General features: G+C 43.5%; 1 protein-coding gene across 2 annotated transcripts in view; it reads right to left on the bottom strand.

The window, feature by feature from the left end:
- Positions 1-23513, bottom strand: part of NEURL1 (neuralized E3 ubiquitin protein ligase 1) — an 82136-nt gene that overhangs the window by 57556 nt on the left and 1067 nt on the right. The window contains exons 1-2 of one of the 2 annotated variants that reach the window (XM_017726174.1): positions 23093-23166; positions 812-1053 (exon numbers count right to left, since the gene is read on the bottom strand). In XM_017726174.1, coding sequence (XP_017581663.1) covers positions 812-1053; positions 23093-23123 — 273 coding nt within the window. In that variant the 5' untranslated portion in view covers positions 23124-23166. Of the gene's footprint in view, positions 1-811; positions 1054-23092; positions 23167-23513 lie in introns of those variants that run through there. The other variant, XM_017726176.1, reaches the window with a different exon arrangement.

Below are 23513 nucleotides of genomic sequence, written 5' to 3'. Positions count from 1 at the left end.
TTCCCTTGCAGCACCAGGAGTATGAACTCCATCCTCCAGGCTACCATAGGCACAAAGGAAGTGAAATCAGCTTGTGCCAGTGAGAAAAATGTGATCCCTGCAATGTTCTGTCCTCTGCCCTTAATGCTATCAAGTGACTGATTCAACAAAGCAGTCAGCAGACTGCCAGAAAGGTCCTTTTCTTAGACAGCAACTGTGACTGCGCCGACTTCTCCTTTCATCCTTTCCTCCAGACTCTTCTGGTTTTCCTGCCAAGCACATGAGCAAGAACCTTCGCTTCCAGGTCCTTTTTGACCTCTTACCGCCTGGCTTTCTCACCTCCATGAGACCAGCCCTCATTGCTGCCTTGCTTACAGGAACAATTGTTGTGGAATGGAACACCTTCACTAACTCCTCATCCTCCCTCAGCCTGCCCAGTAAAGCTGCTTTGCAGGATAGGAGCAAAGCCTAGAGGACACATTTTCTAGAGAGATACTGAGGCTGCTGCCTTTCAGACTAATCAATACATCCCTTTCTTCCTGCTGTTTTCCAAGCGATCACAGCTTAATCTGTCGTACTTGTCTAACATCAATATAAGTATTTTTGGAATGTGGATTTCCCTTTTGTTCTCAGTTTCCAGAGCAGTCTGTAACTATGGCTCCAAGAACTACAGCGAGAAAAGCAGAAGTACCAACGAAGACTGCAGATCTTTAAGGCCAAGATCTGACTACTGTGCTTTTCAAGGAAGGGCTAAAAATCTGCTGGCAAGCACCAAAGCCTGGTACATTCCCAGCAGCTCCCATGGCAAAAAGGGAAAGTATAATTTACTCACCTTAAGCCTGACTTGTTCATAAATAACAATGGGCCTGTTGCTGAAGGTAATGGCATTGCAGAAGCTAGCCTGGCGCTTCACCGCCTTCTGTGTTGTGTCCATGATGATCTGGGATCCCTTCGTGTGAGGATGGAAAAGCAGAGGGCTGATGGACAGAGTTCCACATTGTGGGATGGGGAGACAGTGCTTCTGCTTGTGGTGGCATCGATGGGAGGAAGTTGAAAATGACCCACCAATGGAATCTGAAAGCAGAATGGGGAAAAAAGGGTTTCAAATCTGCTGTGAGTAATAGGAAATTTTCAATGCAAAAAAAAAAAAGCAGAGGTACTTCAGATAGAAAGTATAAATAAAAAAATAAAGTTAGCCAAATCCTTAAACTGTAAACCACTGAGGGGTTTTAGAACATCAGCATCAGTTTTTAGAGCTTCAGCAATAAAAGATGCAAGGATACTGAAGACTCCTGTCTGGACAATCTGACAGTACAGAGCATGACATTGAGACTGCACCTCAGCACTGAAATCACAGGCCATCTTGAGGCCACAGACCAGGAGAGAACACAAGAATTGGTTCTAAAACTGGAGCAAAGCGCTTGTGAAGTTGCTGTAACAAAGCTGTCACACCTAGGGAACAATCTTCCACTTCCAGAGGACTCCTACACAACTTGACCATTTCTCTCACACCTCCTTTGCAACAGCAACTCCATTGATCTTTGCCTCCATGTGACTCTGGGTGCCCTATCCACCCATGACATGTGCCAGCTCAGACACACACATTGCTAATTTATGCTCAAGCACCACTCAGCAGCAACCCACCTGGATCTCTCCACCAACTCCCATCCATTGTCCTCTCTCCTCCACTGATAAGAACCTCAGCTGAGATCCCACACATCAGGAAGGCATTGATCAGCACACTAAGATTACAGTGAGGAAAGGTAAGAGGGAGAAAGGCTGTGAAGGACAGAGGAGATTACGTCTTTCTCCACTCAAGACTCTGCAGAAAGACTTGACGCAGGATCAGCACAGCCATGGCAGCAGCTTTGTTCCTGGATGAAGGGACAGGCACGTTTCTTTTCAAAGGGGAGCCTGCAGCAGTTCCAGCTCAAAACAACCACTCTACTGAGCACAAGTCATGCGCTTCCTTTTCCTTGTGTGCACATACACACTACACCATGCACATATGTTTGGGAGGAAATACTCCTAGATTTGGAAACAGAGTACCAACAGAATACACAACTATTCTGTGACAGACTCAAGGACGCTACAAAAGCAAATATGACCTTAAAAATGTGCCAGTTTGTGCTGTAGAGATGCATGACTAAACAGTACTCTTCAAACACACAAACTATAGAAACTAATTATCTGTATTCTTCACACACATTAATTGCTCGCTGCTATGTCATTCTATAGCTACTATAAAATGCTTACACCTCTAATATAACCCTTGGTTTTGCAATAAAAAGCCCAGACACTCTTCCTTCCAGCCTTTTAGGTAGTCTTAGCTTGTAGCTACACAAAGCTGTAACAGCACATCATCCGGGTGAGTGTGATTAACTTTCAGCAGAACTCAAAATGCTTGCTTCTGATGAGAACATTATCATTCAACTTCAGCATCTGTCACTCTGGCCTTCTCTTCTCATCTCCTTGCTGGGTTTTTTTCCTCCCATTTTTAGCAACAGTGCTGTTCCTTCAGAACAAAGCAGGGAGGTCATACAGCAGAGCTGTTACCTTTAAACACTTTCATTAATGCTTTATGGGAGAGATGAACCAAGTGGGAGTTTTTTGATGCTAAAAGTGATGTGGAATATTGTCAACTTCCTTCTCCTGTTTCTCACAGGTGGAGGAGGAGAAATAAGGTGCAGAGTACCGAGAAAATAGAGGTTAACCTGAGCAGGCAGGTCATGGAGGGAAACCTTTGGGGAGTACAGACTGCACAAAAGGGGAGTTTTACAGGAGAAGGTCAGGGTGCAGAAGCTCACATGAGCCTGGCCTTTTCCCTTTGCAAAGGTCACTGCTGACCTGGGGTGGTGCACCCTGGCTTTCCCCACAGACCAGACTGCGTGGTCAGAAGACAATACAAGCTGCAGCAGGCCCATAGACAGAATCTTCTCAGGGTACTGCCTAAAACCTGTTTAATTAGAGACTGCCTCATGCCCCAAAGAACAGGAGGTTGAATCCCTTCCAGTATCACTAGATTTTTGCAAACTAGGTGTGTTCTCTACTATCACCCCTTTGAAACTGCTATCTTGTGACAAAAGCCAGAAGAGCAAGATCATTCCTGTCTGAAAACAGCCTCTGTGTTGAAGGGCTGCAAACCCAGAGGTGCACCATGGAACCCTGAGCAGCTTTCCAGCTTTCATGTTGGAGGTCACAGACAGCAGCAGCTGCTCGCTCCTCAGGTTTGATTTCATTTCTCCATTCATGCCTGGTTATAGATGCTGTTTGAACTGTTTCACCCAACACTGGGTTTGAACCTTGAATACAACCTCCCCATAATACCATAAGCCCTGCCAAGAATGTAACAGAAGTGGTAAAGTGCCACTTGCTCCCCCGAGCCACAAGGCCATGGACCGGATCTTCTGAAACCTTTAAGTGAGCCAAGGTGAAGGAGATGGTAACATGAACCACATCATTACACAGCTGAACCTCTCTGCCTTCTGTGTCCCACTCTTAAGTGTATCCTTTTTGGAGCCTTTTGGTAAAGCAGAGTATTTCCCCAAAGGTGGCACACTCATCCTTCCCTGTGCATTATCTTCCCTGTGCCTGATCTCCTGGATCTCAATGCCTGAACAACATCCTGTATACAACACACCACACACAAGGCAACACTGGGAGTTCTCAGCTTAGAAACTTGCAGCTCAAATCCTCTTAGGGGTTTTCACCAGAAGTGTTCATGCTCTGCAAACATTAGGCATAATCTTAAAGGCTTGGGATTTCTTAAATGCTGCAAGAAATGTCTGGGTTCATTTTTTTAAAAATACATTTTTGCCAGTTGAAAATATCTCAATAGGCACTTATGAGAATACTGTAAAAAATCATTTCAGATTGAAAACTGACTGCAAGGTGTTTAAGATAAATTTCTTACAGCATGTCAAATAAGTATCATTCAGAATTGAAAGAAACAGAAAAGACTTTAAAACAGAGCCCTAAGACTGACATGCAGTAGCAAATGGAAATGACATATCCTTGTCTGCCTGGGGAGAAGGAGAGGTCTGGGATGGGGACAGAGGTAACTGTGCTGCAGACAAGTGACAGTGAAATGAGTGTGCAGGGCAAACACCACACGATGAACGGAGAAGAGTGTTTCAGAATTATTACATTATCAAAAGAGGCTGACAGACAGTGCTTTATCTGGCAGGTGGCCTTACTGGATAAGCACTTAAAGGGAAGGATTTTGAGAAGGAAGAAAAGGAAACCATGTGTGAGTGTGGGGACAGGGACACCCACACAGTGCAGCAGAAAAGACCTGCCCCTGAAGGAGTATCCACACAGCCTTTCCAAAGCTGGGTAGTTAGTAGCAGCACTGGGGCAAAAAAATCAGCTGAGGTGAATGCTTGTAGTCCTTACCATTTCTTGAGCTAGACCCACACTTTTGAAAATTATCAGTGAAATACAGCATAACTAGTTACAATGATCCTTTATAATTGTTAATAAAAAGCTCAGAAGGAGAAAACATAATGAAATTGTTGTGCTAGGCTTTGCAAAAGGATTCTTAAAAGCACAATCTGAGATACAGTTTACTAAAAATAAACATTAGCTTAACACCAGTGGAAACTTGAAAGGGGTTGCAAACCTTGTTTTCTCACATACAGCCCGACCCAGGGCATGCGCACAGAAGAAAGAGAACCATAAATTAATGCAAATCTTCACTGCCTTTAAAAACATGTTTGCTGTTCCTGAGGGAGTAAGTAATAATGTATCTCCAGTCTTTATCCAACTCTCCCTGGGTCTGTAGGATGACAATGACCCTGTCAGATAGATTGCTGTCACCACAGTCAAGTAGAGACTCATCTTTGCAAGATGACCAAGAAGCCAAAGCAAAGCTTTGCTCCTCCACAGCAACAGACTATAGCTTTGCAAGCGTTGGGGCATTCAATGATAGAAATGCAAAAGGTTAATTCTAGGATGTCAAATCCAAATTAAGGAGCATCTTGGGTTAAACTTTAGTGAATTAGGGAAGTATCTACAAGGTGGATCTCAGCCAGCTGCTCAGATCTAGCGCTCCCATCCAAGACTCCAAAAGAAGTCAAAGCCAAAACATAACTTATTTTCATCTGTGCTATTTTAGCGGTGACAAGATGTATCAAGCGAGTAGGTTCATGCATAGCGTAAGATTTTCCATTTAAATTGCAAACTGCAAGACAAGAGGCAGGTGCAGACAAACCACATGTATATGAAGAGAGATAATACCAGTCCTTTTTTTTTTTAATTAACCTGACATGCAAAGTTGTCTAAGTTGTCCTTACAGTAAGAGATATGAAAGACAACAAGAGTGGTTTTACGGCATCTGTGAGAAGCCTCCCCCCACCCAGCATAAAACTTGGGCAAAAGAAGCTGGAGTTGTTTGCAGGATGATATGCAATGGATCCATCTTTCAAACCTGACTGACAAGTGGTGGGAAGGGAGTGGTTAATTTGTGAGGATCCCTCAAAGTGAAGAAGCTGATTTTTCATTTCATAAAGAAAAATTAAATTAGTGAAAGAGATGCAAAAAGTGACAAAAAGGACAAAGGGCAGGGAAATAGGTGCAACAGGTGAAATTTGTAATAAATACAAGCATGGCAAGACTTCATTTGTCAGTGACAGAAGAGATGACTTCAAAGCTTTCAGAACAGAAAGGGGAAAGGCTGTGGCCGGAAGATGGGATAGATGCAAGTGGGATCTACAAGACTCATGATACCAGTGTATTTGAGGGCATTTAGAAGGGGCTGAGAGACTGGCACTTGCTCTGTCTCTCTGCTCAGCTGGGATGTGCATTTGCCCTCTAACACTTGCAGTGCTGTGGCTGAGGAACAGACACACATCCTGTCCAACAAACAGAGACAACAACCTCTGCAGGAGTGCCAGGCAGTGACCTGGGAGTGGGGCTTTTTTAGCAACACAGATGAACACCTCAACTTAGGAGTCCCTGGTTACAACTTGGATATGAGGCTTTACAAAAGCTTGCTCAAAGACAATGCTAAGGTTCTGAGCATCAGTAAGAGTCAGGCATGTGGCAACTTTTATAAAGCTTAAAAAAAGTAGCTAAAAAAGATGAGGAGTGACAGGAGAATAAGAGCTCTGCTTCAGTTATAATAAGCCTGAGTTGTTTGTAATATTTTATTTTTTAAAAAAGGAAAATATTCACAGCAAAAGTTTAGGCTGGTCAAAGTAGATTTAAGTACTACATATGAGAAGTGAATCTGTTAATTGACTATAGGAAGGATAAGGCTGAACTAATGTTTGTTGTTGAAATTACACAGAGAGATGGGAAGATGCCTCTGTGCAGAGCCTAGAGAAGGCTCTGCTAGATGAGGGAAGGAAGGTGAGGAAGACCCTCAAAATGCAGGAGAGGCAGAAGGAGAGGACAGCAGGGCAGGACTGAGCTGGGGAGGCAAACCCCCACGCATACCATCTCCAGGAGGAACAATCCAGCTGACGGCTCTGCAAGCACTTAAAAAATACCAAGGGTGATCAGGCCTTTTTTTTTGTTGAAGAATAGATGATCCCAGGAAGAAAGGTGTGAATATAGTTCTATATGCACATAAGGCTGTTGAGAAGAAATCTCTTCTCCTTATAAACAAATTTTAAGATTTCCTATCTTCAGTTACAGTGCTGTGTAATCATTAACCATCTCCTGGCCCCTAATTAGGCACTGTTTACTCAATGTCTGTCAGTCATTCCCAAAAATTCAGTTACTGTTGTGACACACCACAGAGACCCTGGTACCGCTCCACTTCCCATGGGTGCAGCCCACCCGTTCCAGGTCCCTCCTTGCCCTCTCCCCAGGCAAATCCCCCCAAGCCCCTGCAGACCATAAGCCCACTAAGCCCATAAGAACAGCAGAGCATCAGTAAGCAGCCATATGCTCCCGTCTGCCAGGTAAGGAGAGAGGGGGTGAGCAGCCCCCCGGAAGACCCTGGGCGGGAGGAATTGCCTCAGGAGCTGCGTCCCCGGGCTCCAGACAGATCCTTGGGAAGGAGACTGACATCCCTGCATCAGCAGCAGCCACGCCTCCCTACAGCAGCTTCCAGAGGCTCCTCTGATCCACAGGCAGGAACAACTTGCATGTGCCATGTAATTAGGTTTTTGATAGCAGGGAGGCACTTCTGATCTTATTCTCTTTGCATCTTGGTGATATTGCATCTTTATTGTTCTTTCTATGGCTTACTTAGGCTAACTTATTATGGTAGGTTGATGTTGTGAGTAGGAAATGAGAAGATCAAAGTAAAAAAGGGTGCTCTGGAAGCATCTAAGATCTCTTTCTTGATTTAGAATATTTTTGCACTGCTGAAATCAGGTCGGCTCTGTCAGCAGTCTAATGAGAAATGTAATAATATGTTTTCTAACAAAAGAAAGCAAGTTAAGTCTAGTTTGGTTTACAGTTTAGGGATGTTTCAAAAATTCTGTTTATCCTTCTCTTACAAATGTGCAGCTTGGTAATCTTCTCCTTTTCTAATATCTCATGCTTCAGGAGGAAGAGAAACAGCTTGCCCAGGGTGATGGCTGATCTGCCTGTGCTGCAGATGGTGGGACATAAGGAAGAAAAAAACCCAGAACTTTCCATGCTCTGTCCTGTTGATAATCCTTATCTTCTCAAAGATAAGCTAATACACTGTTGGCCATAAGATTAAAGTTATGTTTGCTTTTCTGACTCACTGCATTATCAAACCCGCTTCTTGTCGTAGCTCCTTTTCCAGAAACTGCCCAGTTGGGATAAGCCATTGAGCTCTCCCACCTACTGTAACTCCAGTTACTCATTTTCTTAGTACAGATCAGAACTATGCACAGAACATGTTACACTTCTGTTAACATTACAGAACTCCTCCTAATTTATAATCACATAAACTAAACCCAAGTAGTCACTGCAGACATTCAGCTTAGAGTTGTGCTGCTGAGATTAGGGCCAGCAGCCCTTCATCCCTCTCTGCACAGGTCCCAGGGCACAGTACAAATACAAACCTTGCAGTCACTTTGAACCAAACCTCACAGTCACAAGTCGGGTGTTCCCACCGTGGTGCTGCCTGCACTGCTGCTTATCCCCTTCCCCTCCTGCAACACTGGGCACAGCCGTGATGAAGAGTGAAGCTGCTGCCCCAGAGGCAGCCCTGTCTCACTGCACAGCCACAGTCAGCAGAGCAGCCACTCTCAGAGAGTTCACGACAGTTCATACTGCAAAAAAAAAAGTAGCGACATAAAAGCAGAGCCCAACTGCAAATATTTTACGGCGGCGTAGTATTTCCATGCACTACAAATCAATGTAAAAGATGTTTTCTTCAAGGGGCCTCATATAGGCTGTGTTTTTAAAATGCATTCCCTCTGCTAAATATAAATCAGTAAGAGTTTTTGTTCTTCCAAAAGATTAGCTAGCCTCAGTATTTTGGGATCTAATTCTGGAATACTTGTTGAGGTGCCAGCATTCTCTTCCAATTTAAATACAGTTTAATGGAAAGTCTATCCTGGGCACATTTTCCATCTCCAGTGTAATAGCTTGAAAGTTTGAATATTAAGAGTTCACCAGAAACAGAGGTAACCTATCAAGGTTAAACTTCATTTATTTGTCAGGATGAGAAAGAATGTGGGAGCAATGGAGAGCAGGAGAAAGCAAATGTAAGAGCAGCAGAGACAAGCAAATGGATCTGTAGAACCAAAATCCAAGAGATGGTAGAAACAGTGCAGCCTATTGACAAAGCCATGCAAAGGAAATGCAAATTAGAAAAGTTGTGGTTCTGAACTCAAGCACTTGAATTTGCTCAGAGTTATATCTGTGTAAAATCAAAGATGTGCCCCTAGACTCAAGATGCTGAATTAGGCCCACATCAGGCTACTCCCACTGCATACTCACAGTATAATAGGATGCTTTTCTTTGCACTCTATCACCAGTGGAAAGAGACGAGGTATTTCGTGGAGCATATCTGAATTATGCTCCTTATCTGGATGATCAGCTGGAGGATGCTCCCATATCCTGAGTGTCTTGTTCAGCACAGCTCCCTAATCAGAGACCACCTCTAATCAAGAAAGACATGCACTGGGATGAATGGTAGAAAAGTGGAAGAACATCTCCTCTTACCCAGCTGGAGAGTGTAGATTGTGTTCAGAACCACATATCATGAAGTTTTATGCTGTAACACCATTTCTAAAGACTCTCAGGAGTCTGTTTTTCTTCTATCATATATGACAATTACACTTGGAGTGTGCTTTTTTCTTCTAATATAAAACATCCATTTAGAATCACTTCAAGATACTGTAAAGTTGGGTCATTTTGTGTGTAGTCTTGTTTAAAAACACAGTGCTCAAGCCATGCTTGTTTCACACCTTTCCTCCTGAAAGTCTCCTGCTGTTTTTCCTTGCAGGGTCTCTTGAGATCATGACTGCCAGGAGCAGCTCCTTACCCCATCCATATTTAAACTTAATGAGCACTTGTTAGGTACAGCGATCTTCAGCCAAAATTTTTCTGGTGTTGATGTGCCAATGTCCCTAAACTCAGGTCACTGCTCTTTCCTTCTGCTGCCCAGTATGTCTTTTCTATGTCCTTTTTTTTTGTCTATTTTCATTTTTTTCTGATCAACTGAAAACTCCCTTTTTCAGCATCCGAAAATTGCACTGTTCTCTTTGCTGTTAGTCGGAACAGTCTCCAAACTATTTCCATCTGCATCAGTTACCCAAATATCAAAGATTTCCATTCAATATAAAGTCCAAAAGCAGTCCTAAAGGGAAGTTCTTTAAATATATATCTATTCAGGGTCACCTGGCTGCTGTTTATGCTGGGGGGTTTTGTAGGGTTTATGTTCTTGTGAAATGGAATACGAAAGTGCTTACAAAGGAAAAATGACCTGAAACTCTAGTCTTGCTCTACACTGACTAGACCCAAAAGACATCGATTCCACTGGCTTTATTTCCTGTCTGGCAGCAAATAAATCCTTAAAGTAAGGGGTTATTTGATCTAGCAACTTATCAGGCAGGTCAAAATTTACTATTACTTTTACTATTTGGCCATGTTTAACATCCTCTTAAATGTTTCAGGATTATAGGAGCCACATATTTTTTTTAAATTCCTCCTTTCCACTCTCTCTTCCTCTGTCCATTTCTCCTTGAGGAAAACTCACAGAACATACAACCTTCCTCTCTGCTTTCTTCGCCATCCCTTCCTCCTTCTTCTTCCTCCTCCTCCTCCCTTGTCACAAGTATTAAAGTTTCTCAGCCACTTCTCTCTTTCAAGTCTTCCCCTTCCTTCACTGGCCTGACTTTATCCAGCACATTTCTCTCTCACTTAGGTCTACTCCTTAATTTTTTTTTTTTTAATCTCTTGCACTGTCCTGGTTTGTCCTCCTCATGCTTCATACCTTCTCATTTAAAAAAACCCCAAACAACTCCCCGTCTCCTGAAGCACAACAGGCCCTTGTGATTAACCAAGGCTCTCCAATCTCACAGTTCCAAAGAGATGGATTTATTTTAGTAGACCACTAGTTAATATGTAATGTATTCCTGCAAAGTAACTTGCATTGGGCACTAAATGAGGCAAGAGTTTGTCATCAAAATGGTATTTTTTTAGGTACATTGCTGGGATGAAACCACAGAGCTCCATACCTGACTCCCACCATCAGCTTCTTAAACTCCCAGTGCACCTGGCAGAGCCAGCACAAGGGCTCAGATGTAAAGGTCCCAGCCCAGGGCAAGGCACCAGCCCTGCTCTCCAGAAACTTCAATGCACAAATACAAACTATAAACAAGAACTTTTGCCCAGACCAGAGAGGACTCCAGTAGCATTAGAAGTGTTAACCGCTACACCATTAAAACATTATTTTTTTCCAGGCAAATAATATAAGTACTGCTGAGGCAAAACCAGGAGAAAGGGCAACATTTCTCCCTTTACGCAAGAATTTGGCCCTCTATGCACACATTCCTTCATTAATCTGCACTTTCTGTACCACAGTCACAAGTGGAATCTAAATTACTGACTTTCCCACTCTCATCTGGCTCAGCAGCACATCGCCTGCACCAGTTTCAACACCCTTTACCAGTAAATAACTCTGTTTCTTTAGCAGACCAGAACTTGAACTTGGACCACTGAATTAAAACATGAAACTTCACCAGCCAGTTGGACCATAAAGTTACAGTTTATTTTAACAAAAATAAACAGTATCTCTGGTGCTTATTCAAAGAATGAGTGTGAATACTATTCCACCATCCTTCCTAGCAATTCCCATGCCAGACCCATGAAGTTATCACTTAATGTTCTGCTACAAACAGCTGCTCGAGCAGTCTACACAGGAACTTGCTTTCCTTAGCACTTGCTGCCATAAGTCAGCCAGTAGAAGACCAAGAGTGTTGAATCCTTATGGCCTGAGGACAAGAGCACATAGACCTGTTTTATTTCTTTAGAAGTCATCCTACCTGCTAGCCACCCCCTCATGCCGAATCTTACAAAGACAGAAAGAAGAGATGGGTCCTGCCTGTTTACAGGCTGCATATATGAAAAGAAATAGGAATAAGAGGAACATAACTTTGTAAGCAAGCATATGTTTCATCTGAATTTCTGTTATTTTAATGAATCTGTCAGGACCCATGCTGTTCCATACCCATGGCTAGTGCAATTCCTTGCACCAGAGGACAGAAAAAGGTGACTCCACACTTCTGTCACCACAACAGCACATGGAAGAGTTCTAGTCCCCTCTGATTTGCATAGGCAAAAATACACTTCAAACTAGAAGCTCCAAGCCCTTTCATTGTAAGCCCTCACAGAACCCCCCCAAACCTTCATGATTGTTTTCTAATGACTTGGGTAACAGAGTCCACCCCTCAAGCTGTTTTGTAGAGGCAGTACCCCAATGTTTCCTGTGAGAACACACCAAGGAAGCTTCGCCTCGCCAGCTTTGAAATTGTATTTAACATCAGTGTGTACAAACAGGAGAAAACTTCCCAATGATTCAGTTTTCATTAAGTTTATACTGCTGCAGCTTTACTTGCATGACCTTTCCTGACACAGATGACCAGTTACCAACTATTGAAGTTGGGTAATATGTAGCATGTGACACAGGAGGAACATCACGAAGAGGAAAAGTTGACTGCATTTCTAAATAGCTGAAGGAAGAGAGATGGGCTAGAAAAGCAAGCCAGCTGGGAAAGGGAACAACACACTGTTTTACAATTCATGCAGAGGGGCATTTCTGTATATTGATGTATTGATAAGCTTGAAAAGAGGAAGAAATTTGATGTCACACAAGTCAGAGCATTATTTCTGATGAAGCCACATTCATAGTGTGACTGCCTTGAAGATCACGTGGGAACTGGAAACAAGCCTAAAGGGCTCAGGGGACTTTATTCTCTTGGTGGAAAGACACATACACTATTTCAGAAAAGCAAGGAGCAATTAAGTGTGGAGACCAACTCATTCATCCATTTTCCTTGCTTTTTTTAGCTAAAAAAAAAAATGTGTAACATCCTTTAGTCAATGTTCAGATAAGGGGCATTTATTCTGGTAGCAAAGATCATTGGAGCTTTAATTTTTTTTAGGGGTTTGGGGTTTTTGTTGGTTTGGGGTTTTTTTGAGTACATAAATGCCCTTGTTTTTCTAAGCCACAGCACTAAATTATAATGTAATAAGGACCACGCTGCATCCCTGACAGATGCTTCTTCCTGACAGCACAGAGAGATGCAGCTGTTGAGCTGGGGTCCGCAAATCCAGACCTCTGGGCCATGAAGCATTTCCCTGATTAGTTTTCTGCACCCAAAAGCAGATCTCAATTCAGAAGCTGAACCTACTGCTGTAAATAGAGTACACAGAGGAAAAGCACAAAATACCTGTTATCAAACTGAAGTTGCACAAATCCCAAACCACTATCAACCTGTATTTTTTTTCCCAGAGGGTACACTTCAAAATCTCTGGAATACTGAAGTTAATTAGGGTATTTTGCCCATATTTACACTTTATTACAGCTGCTCACACAGTATTACACACCCCACTCTGCACTAACTGAGCCAGCAGTACCAGCCATGTGTGTATCACAAAATTACTGCTTCTGCCACACCACTAAAGACAAAACTGATAAAGTCTGTCCATGAGGGTTAAAGCATGGATTTTCCAAAGCACAGGATTAAGAGAAGATGGAAAGTGTGTATTGTCATATATACAGCAAATAAACCTCAAAATATTCCAGTTATCAAATGCTAAAGAGCTTCTGAATCTCCAAGCAACTGCTTGTACACTGGTCAGTCTAAAGCTGCAATCACCTTGGGATGAGGCATGACCTGGAGTCCCCAGAAAACAGCTTTGCTGTATGAGGGTTCAGAGCAGAAAGGTCTCTGTGGGATAACTCATGAATGGGTAAAGAGAGGCCAGGTAGCCATTTTAGAGATAACAGGATAGAAACATCTCCCAGCAAAAGGGCTAAGGTTACATGATCTCTGATGAAGAGCATGGTGAGAGCAGTCAGCTCTCGCAAACAGTGAATGACTTTAGCCCTCTTTCAAATCTATCTGTAGCACATTTGTAGGTAGTTCTCTGAATTTTATCCTTTCTACCATGGGTACAGACAGCCTGAATGTTTTATCCTTTGTCTGATAAATGCCATTGCACACCTGTGTAGGAAGGATGCAGGGAACTGCAATCACTGCATCTCCATTTTCAGGAATTAATTTCTAACATGGTGGAATATCCTTTGTAGCATCCCAAAGACAGCACTGCCCACTTTCCTACCTAAGCCTGACTGCTAGAGGCCATGCACAGAATAGCACAGGCCAAAGAGAGTAAGATCATTTTACAGTCAGTAACCATCCAAAATCCAAGTGTTGAGATACAGAGACACAATATTAAGATATTGAATCACCCACCCTTGCTCAAGCAATAGTGCCTTGGGCTGGTCAGAAAGGAGACAGGTTTGCCCAGGAACCTTGTCACAGCCATGCTGCTTGATCAAGGTCTCTTTGGCCAGTTTTGCAAAGCCACTGATGTGCTGAGAGATTAAGAGAAGAAGAACAGCAATTCCTACCATGCTGCAGCTCTAGTACCATGTGAGATCCGTATGGGACCAGCACTAATCAGGACTCCCAGTCTTGCATTCCTTCCAAGCACATAGCTTCACTCAGAATCATAAAACAAGAAGGCAACATGAATGATATAGTCTCTTACCCTTCAGAGATGAAAAAACAGACAGTGGCATTGAGCTGGTTTAAGATAATGAGAAAATAAATTGAGCAATTCTCCTTTTGCAAGTTGCAAGAAATTCATATCATCAGTGATGCCTTTGTAAAAGGATTTAGATTCTTAAAGCTCTATTTTATATATGATAATCTGATTCTATTTGGTGTGCAAAGACAGAAGTCATTTTGGTCTGGGATACTTCAGTACATTATAAGCACCCATATATTTCCATCTTCCAGAGAGACTTTTTTTAACTTTTCCTTTTTTATCTTAGTCTCTTTGTAAGCTGCCACTTTTTAAACCTTTGAAAAATCTTAACAACCCTCATGTCTTCAGTCAGTCTTCAAACAGCCCTAGAGAAAAGTAAGGTTTTATTTAAAGTACTTTTAGTTGAGTCAGTGAATATTAGAGAGAGGCAGATCAGAGATGAAGCTGTGGCTTTCAAAACTCTCACCCAAAAACCTTTCCTTCACTCTCCTCCTCCCAAAAGCTAAAGAAAATGAAACATTTCTGTCTTTCTTCTGACCAAAAGCCTGGTCTGATGAACAGAAAACAAAATCCAGGATTTATTTCATTCCAAAACAGTATCCCAAACACTCTTCCCACCAAGTTGCGATTTGTCCTGTTTCTAACATTTAGGGTTTCCAACCAAGAAAAGGATAAAATCATGGAGAAATTTTCCTTAAGCAAAAGATGTTTACCGGAAATCTTCTTTACTTTATAGCAGAAACCAACCGAGAGCAGGGATCGCATTTACGCCAGAGCTCTGATAAATGCCTGTTGAGCTGCAGCACTTAAACCACTTGCATTTTAAACAGCAGTTTGTCAAGTGATACTAATTATTTGGGAGGTCTCTGCTCCTAGAAACGTAAACATTTCTTTTCATACTAATCACATTTTCTTTTCCATGTGGCGCTTCCAGCAGAGACTGAAATTGAAATGGCTTCTTTGTGTGCCACAATGTGGTTTATGGCTCAAATCCCCCTCCACTCTTGCAAACAGGGGACAGCATTGCCCTGGGGCTCTGCACAGCACCTTACCATCCCTGCTTTGTAGGCAGAAACCTCCCCACCACAGGTGGAGAGCTCTCCCAGGATCAAACCCATCCCCTTTTCTCAAGGATGCGCAGCTTCCCTCTGGCTGATAACACAGCTCTGGGACTTGCAGTAGCCTGAGGATCACTTGAACTTCATAAAGGGCTCAGTTGCTAGGGAGCACTGCAGGGAACTGACGAACAGGCTCTTGCAGGAGTGTGAATCAAAAAACCCACAACCAATCCCCAGACCTGCCAAGGCGCAACTCAAACACAGGCACGTTTCCTTCAAACTCCCTCCTGGTTCAACAGGCACTGCCTGGGCTCTGCTTAAGCCAGGCCACAAGCCTCAGAGTTCCTTGAAAAACACAATTTCAGTCCCGCCCCGGTATCTCACAGCAGGTCCTGCTTTTACTGACAAGTCTATTGGCCAAAAACTTGCAGTGTTGTATCCACATGGCGCCACGTGGCTGCACAGCAGGGCCTATCACAGAGAAAATCTGCCAGTGTCAGCCAGAAAAAGTTTCATGCAATTGCAGCAAGTAACCCAAAGACTTTACCAGAGCGAGACTAAACCAGCATTTTCACCGTCACACTGAGCCATTGGCAAGTCACTTGTGGGAACCTTCTTGCTAGGGTAGTCAAATCAGCCTCTGCTATTCAGGCAAACTTTATAGAGAAGTCACATCCATCCTCTTTGGGACAAGTGTTGGGTCCTTTTCTGTTTTCCAGACTTTATCAAAGCCTGCTGTGAGCAAGCTGCCGAGCCCTGGGGGCTGACCCAGCACATCTGGGAAGGTCACCTGGCATGGACCTGTGTCATGCAGCCTCCATGCAGAATCACCCCCTGAGGTACAACGTGATGGGGCAAAGTCAGGCCATGGGTAAAAATGTTACTTGACTCCTCCATGTTCCCTCTCTGTATTAGGATGTGTTTATTGGTATAGGCAGAAAAGGATGTAAACTGAACCACAAAAAGGAGCTGGTTTTCATACCAAGGGGCCTTGGTTTAACACAAAGGTTTCTCATGAAAAAAAGTATTTTAACTTGATGAAGAGGGCAAGAACTTCTGATTTCTGCTGATGCTGGCTGTCAGGGAGGAGGCAATCAGGAGCACACTGTATCATGTTCATGAATGTATACAGCTTTTATTATATGAGCATTTTACTATTTTCCTTCTTCTTTAAAACAAAAGTGCAATGTTTCTAATGAGGAAAGTATGTTCATGCATCCAGTCAATTATCATGTCTCACTCTGAGCCTACCTCCTTTCAGTTATCAGGCCCATGGTAAATCTCAGGTAAACCAAAGGACTCCTCTCCCCAGCACCTGCAATCAATTGCAGTCATCTTGAATGTTATTTTTAATGCCAACAAATTACAGTGTCCCTTCAAGAGGCAATCAAGGACAGAGTCAAGGAACAGACCTACTGGTGAGACTAACTCAACAAGAGCCACAGAGAAGGTGGCTCTGACTCATTTTGGACTCAGAGAAATACATTTTCACAGTAAAACTTTGATTTAGAGGGGAATAGACAAGAAGAAAAGTGAAAGGACAACAGTGGTCATAGGGATCCACCCCAGAGCAAAGTCCCGGGACTCGCAGGGCTGAAGCATCTGCACCGACCACGGGCACATGCACTGCAAGGCTTGTGGCTCACAGCCATACTCATACAGCTCAGTACCCTGCTGTGTCATCACTGATCCCTGACAGCTCCTGAGAGCAAACATGAATTCAACCCTTTGGGTTGCTTTCACTTTCCAGGAAACTCCCTTTCCTTTAGGGTTAATAATTTTTTTGACTGTCCTTGATGCCACCCTCTGCACATATAGATATCATTAACGTAAAATTCTTTATCGAAACTAAAGCAGCCACATCAGTTTTGAGATTATATGTAGAGAGATAACCTCTCCTTAAGTCCTTCTAATGTCTGCAATAGTAATCATATTTGTTTAGTAAATTTATTTTATACTATTAACAATATGAGTCTTCAGGCTGTGGGAGTACTTGCTTTGATTAAGTATGCAAATGATTCCCTAGAACATGTCAGGGGATCCTACAAACCTTCCTGAAGAGACACCTGGTGCCTATAAATTAATTGAATGATAGATGAATATATCACCCATAATTCTTAAGGAAACAGGAGAAGTAAGGAAGAGGTGAAGAAGGATCAGAGCTAAGAATGCATTCACAAAGAGGAGGGGAAGGAGCAGTCAAAGAGGAGACAAATAAGACAACAAAATCTGACAAACAACATTCAGTCCTGCAGTCCCACCAAAACAGAGCAGACAGAAAAGTTAATGAGAAAATGCCATGAAAGCAAAGGGCAAAAAGAGAACAGGAACAGTCTTTGCTTTCACCATTGTAGCAAGATCCCTGCACTCAAAAACTGCCACAACTAATGAAAAACTCATTTGCCTTTCATAATAAATAAAACGGTTTTCAAGTATAAACATGGTTATTCATAAAATCTCTACATACAGAGATCCTACACACCTCCTTGTCAGAAGTGTTGTCAGCAGCTGATAACGCTCTCTTATCGGTCACCTTGGGGCACTGGCAGGTGACACACAGGTCAGAGGCACACACTAAAATAATCTTTGGACGTTCCACTTTCAGCAAATGCCAAAACTGCTTTGGCACCCTGCCCAAGGTCTTCTGCACCAGTTAATCCAGCCCTGAACAGGATTAATTCCTCATACACACAGACTCTTTTGCTTTCAGGACTATATAGCAATTGTGCTAAAAGCAGAAGGAGTTTACAAACAACTTTTTCTCCTCAGCCCTGTATTAGTTCTCAACAAGCAACTGTCTGAAGGATAAAGAAGATGTTCATCCCATCACCAGTCACTCCATCAAATGACAAGTTATCTCAAAATCTAGGCAATAACTCAGAGATTATTAGACTATAAATCAACACTAATTTTCACAGAAATCTCATTAGCAGTTGGTGTTGTAGGCCTTCATATTTTTTGGTGTTGCTGTTTCTTATTTCTTCTGGGATATTCGCAGTTATAATCAGGTGTAAGAAGATGGAAATTATTAAATTAGAATATATGTGTGCATTAGAGAACAATGCTGTTTACTGATATTAACTGCAAGGGTAACTTGTGGTAATTAGAATGGTTATTGCAGTATAGGCAATGAATAGACAGCGAGAAACAAAGCTTGGGGCTGATTTTAGTACTTGCATATAGATACACCATTCACCACTCTACAAGGAATGCAGAGAAAGAAAAAAAATAGAGCTCTATAGTGCAAAGTAAGACTGAAAGAAGTTGCATGCCATAGCCCTTTTTCACTAGGGAAATGGCCTCGACCCTCTGCTCTTCCCCAAAGCCCTTCAGCCGCTGTTCAGCAGCTGTCACGGGGGCTGAGGCTTCCACACAGCACCCCAATGTCCCGGATCTCCCGCCAATATGTGTGAACAAGGCCCGGAAATTGTTTTCCAGGAGAACAAAATGTGGAGGAAGGATCATGTCAGGGCTTCACACTCTTTTGTACAGGAATAAATTACGAGCCAGGAAGGAAAGGAAAGTCCATGGAAAATGAGATCCTGATGAAATGAGAAATTAATCCAGCCAGCCACCCAAAAGCCTATTGCCACGCAGTGTGGACAAAGTCCTGCTATATCCTAATTCCTGCTTCCTTCTTCCATTTTGCAGCACACAAGTGTGGCTGCATGGCTCACTAGACCTAGATATGGGTGGTGTAAATCTGGTCACACACAACACTTATGTGATCCTCTGTATGCATCACACAAAGACACATGAGCTGTTATTTATATTGTATTCACAACTTGCAGAGCACCTTCTGCAATCAGCTTAAAAACTCAGCCGTTCCAACTTAAAAGCACACCTGTCAATCAGCACCACCTCCCGGGCTAAAAACCCGACACACTTGGGACTTCTTTGCAATTACCTTGGTGCCATACAATTACAGTTTGAAAAACGTGACACGACATACCTTTTCCCCTGCTCCTTGTAAAAATGATTCCACAGCAAAACTCTGATTAATGTGATGTGAGTAATTAAAGCAAAAGTGAAACAAAGACCGGCAATTAATGATTTATTAATAATTATCACTGGCAGTAGGGACGATTATTGAGCAAATGTTTGGATATGCAGGCTCCCACATCCCCCGCACGTGGACTAACCCACAGTGTACACTCTAGCTAGGCAAAAGGCCTCTGAAGAAATGTGTACATGTCATCATTAACCTCTGCACGTCTACATACACTGAATCCCTCTCCCACACAGTGTAGCAGCTGCCTTGGTTAAACCATCACTTTGTGTTAGTTTGGTTCTGAGTGAAAGAGACATAAAAAGTACCCAGATGTTTGGGGATTTTTTTCCTTAGACTGAATCTCCTAGATTTGGCCCCTAAAATCAAGAATAAGATCTTCTACAAATAGCAGATCACTCACAGCCATAAGGAAGAATGAAAAACTACTGCAGCAGATGAGAGTTGTGCCAAACACATAAGAACACAGGTATTATGACATATGCATCTATTAGACATTTCCTTCAAGCATGACGAGCTAGCAAGTAGTTTAATATAATTATTTAGTAAACCCTGACTATGTTACAGGAATACTGTAGTATACAGTCATTCTTGTAGAAACCAGCTATGTGTGAATCACAAGGAACCATATTAACATCTCCTGTTTAAAACAGTGTTAAGCACCGCATATATCGATACTACATTTTAAATAGCAAGTAAACATCCTGCCCATCAAGGTTCTGTTACCTTTGAACTTCTTTTTGACTTTTTTTCTCCCTGCATAAACTGCTCTGGAAAACACCCCAAGGACTTCTGTGGAGGGTGGTGGGAAAGCAAGAGGGAATGGGAAGGAGGAGCAGAGACAGTTACAGTTCCAGGCACAGGGACACAGATGGAGACTGCCTGAGCAGCTTTCAGCACTGCACAGAGAACAGTCCCATGACCCAACATGTCAAGCCATTTGAAAGGATGACTCCTTTCAAAAACAAAGGTGCTGCTTTTCATGGTGCAAGCCACTGGAGTTAGTTTGGTAGTGAGGAATGAACTCAGAAGTGGATCCCTCTTAGGAAGCTCAAGTAGCTGGTGCTTTAGTGACACTAGCTAAAAGCTTATTTTTCCTCCCAGTCCCATCAGGTGGGAAACTTTCCTTCAGCTGACTCAGGGCCCATTCAGCAACCACCAGCTCCCATCAGTAGGACAGATGAGCGTGGCTCTCCAGCCATGTATCAATGGGAAAGCAGCATCTTCACCCAAGGAGATACCCGTGCATGTGATCATGTGTGTACCTCACATTATGGCTCAAACAGGATCAGCAGCACTGGCTTGCAGGACTTCACTCACTAGACCCAAGCACCAGCGCAGGTCCAGGGACATCCAGTGTCACCACCATGGCCATGCAACCCCACACACGACACATCACCCACTCGTGGCTTTTCTTGTGCCAGAGGATGTTGAGTCTCCTACCCAGCAGGACTGCTGCATAACTTTGCTGTTTGAAAGCAGATTTGTGAGTGAAAGAGGGTAAAATGATGCCAGGTGTTCCTCATGACAGTCTGTGTGGGGTTGTACTTGACTACCATAAGCCTAGAATCACAGAATCCTTAAAACTAGAAAAGACCTCTAAGATAACCAAGTCCAACTCTTAACCGGCCCTGCCAAGTCCACCACTAAACCATGTCCCTAAAGTGCCACACCTACGTGCTTTTTGAACACTCCAGGGACAGTGATTCCACCACTTCCCTGGGCAGCCTGTTACAATTCCTCACTGCTCTTTCAATGAAGAAATTTTTTCTAATATCCAATTTAAACCTCTCCTGGCACAACTCGAGATCATTTCCTCTTGTCCTACTCCTTGCTACTTGGGATAACAGGCTGACCCCCACCTTGCTACACCCTCCTTTCAGGCAGTTGTAGCGAGTGATAAGGTCTCCCCTTTTCTCCAGGCTAAACAACCCCAGCTCCCTCAGCTGGTCCTCAAATTATTTACTCTCCAGACCCTTCAACAGCTCTGTGGCCCTTCTCTGGACTTGCTCCAGCACCTCAATGCCCTTCCTGAATTGAGGGACACAGCACTTGAGGTGCAGCCTCGCCAGTGCCCAGCACAGGGGGACAATCCCTGCCGTGGTCCTGCTGGCCTCATTATTGCAGATACAGGCCAGGACACCATTAGTCTGGGCACACTGCTGGCTCACATTCGGCTGGCTGTCAGCCAACACCCAACCTCTGTTCTTACATCAGGGTACCCACAGGTTTTAAAAATCAACAACCTGATTTTATGGTTTTTTTGACAGGGTGCCTCCCTCAAGAGCCACTTCAGGAGCTTTTATCTCAATTTACTTTTATGACCCTGCCAAGGTCAGGGTGTGTCCTGGCAGAGGCAGGGACCCAGCACCCAGCTCTGGGCACGTGTCTCAGGGAAACCTGCTGTCTCCCAGGACCAGCTCAGCAGAGCATGTGCAGCATCTCCCCACCTGAGCTAATTTTCAGTGAGCAGCTAGGTGCTTGTAAAAATCCCAGCCCGTCCTTGCAATGTGGAGAGGTCACCAGAAATGTCCAGAGGATATTGGCTAATTACCTGTGCTATCTAAAACAAATATTGTCAATCCTAAGGCTACCAGTACAACTCCTTTCAGTATCGTTACATTCAGTTTCAATTACACTTACGAGAAATGGATACAGATTCTGTTCTCTTTCCTCAGCTATTTTGACGCACATCTGAAACACAAATACTCAACAGAAAGATGGAACTGGAGGAACAGTAGCCACAGACAAACCACAAGTGCAGATGTAGTCTATTTTTGTTAAATGCGCCTTTGTAGCGCGATTTTTTTTAAATATAATCCCTATTTTTTGTCAAGTATCACCGTGCTGAACAGAGCAGTGATCACCTCTGTATATAACACAGCCTGTAACCCCTCTGTTTGAAGAGGAAAATTTGAGTTAATTACCCACATCACCTCATTAGTCTCCATCTCCCAACAAATAAAAAATAAAGAGAAGCATGCTTGCTGGAGTAGAATCGCTGAAAGGCAGAAGTTGCAAGATTACTGTGCAGTGCGCTGACAGTTGCAGGCAGGGGGAAGGCCCAACCAGAAAACCAACGCCCGTTTTTAGGCCAAGCCCCTGGCACACACAGGAAACATATATATCTTTTATTCTTTCACCGACTTTTTTTTTTAATTTATTCAAATAATGCTTCAAAGGGGAAAAGGCACTTACAACCACAAGATAACAGCCAGAGCTTCTTTTTTGTTTGTCTTTTGTTTTTGGCAACCCAGCACTACAATTATTCTGCATACTGCATGCATATCATGAGGTTAAAGAATAAATAAGGTCAGGCCACAGAAACTTCAGAACACAAACAATGAACAAATAAAAATCTCTCATCTTGCTAAATATCTTTAGGGAGAGAGTCATCTACTTTCTAACTATGTCTATTTGTTCCTTAAACTACAGGGTTTGGACTTGGTAGAAAATATGAGAAGAATCAGGGCTGTAATATGAATATTCACAGTGTAAATGTATATACCTCATGTATCTCTATTCAAAGAAAGGATACAAGATACTCCAAACCCATGCGATGCCTTACCTGTGTCTTCCATATCCATGTTTACTATTGTGACAAGGAAGGGTCTCTGAAAACCCCATTCATACCTCACTAAGCATGCAGCACACTTACTACATCCAAACTCATACAGAACACTTCAGAGCAAAACACAAGTTTAATACTAAGGAGTGCAGTATTCTCACGGAAGTATTTATGGCACGAGATTTATGCAGGCAGGGACATGGCTACTATCGCATGCTGTCCATAGATTCACATTCTGGTTTAACGCTGGCCTGTGCAGGGTATTCCAGTCCCTTACCCCCGCAGTACATCACCCAGCAAACCCAGGGAGCAGGCTTCACTCACCAGCCTCAGCTTCGTCAATTCGCACCAACATTCCAAACCTTATCAATTCAGCTAAGAAGAAACTGCTGGTGGAAGGGAGAAATAAGGTGACTGCTCTGAGAGCCCGCCCAGCTGCCTGGCAGTAACGTTGCCCTTCGGGGCTGGTGTTTCCCGGTGGGGGCTCTCAGACAGCGCACACCGATACACACGGACACAGTTACTTTTCCGTCGACCCCGACACCTCCCAGCAAGCCCGTCAGCGCTGCCCGGGCAGGTATCTATGCCTTATCCCCGTGGTGCAGCCAGACGAGCACCATCCCAGCCCGGGCTTTCTCCCCGACCAGCCCCGCTCCTGGAGCGGGATGCTCCGGGAGGACGAGTCGGGCAGAAACCGCATCCCCGGCATCCTCGGCCGCACCCTTCCCAGCCGCCTCCCGCGGCG

Source organism: Corvus brachyrhynchos, unplaced genomic scaffold (genome assembly GCF_000691975.1).
Source record: "Corvus brachyrhynchos isolate BGI_N302 unplaced genomic scaffold, ASM69197v1 scaffold61, whole genome shotgun sequence".
NCBI lineage: Eukaryota > Metazoa > Chordata > Aves > Passeriformes > Corvidae > Corvus > Corvus brachyrhynchos.
Note: the sequence above shows the minus strand (reverse complement) of the source record. Positions and strands in the feature narration are given on the sequence as shown.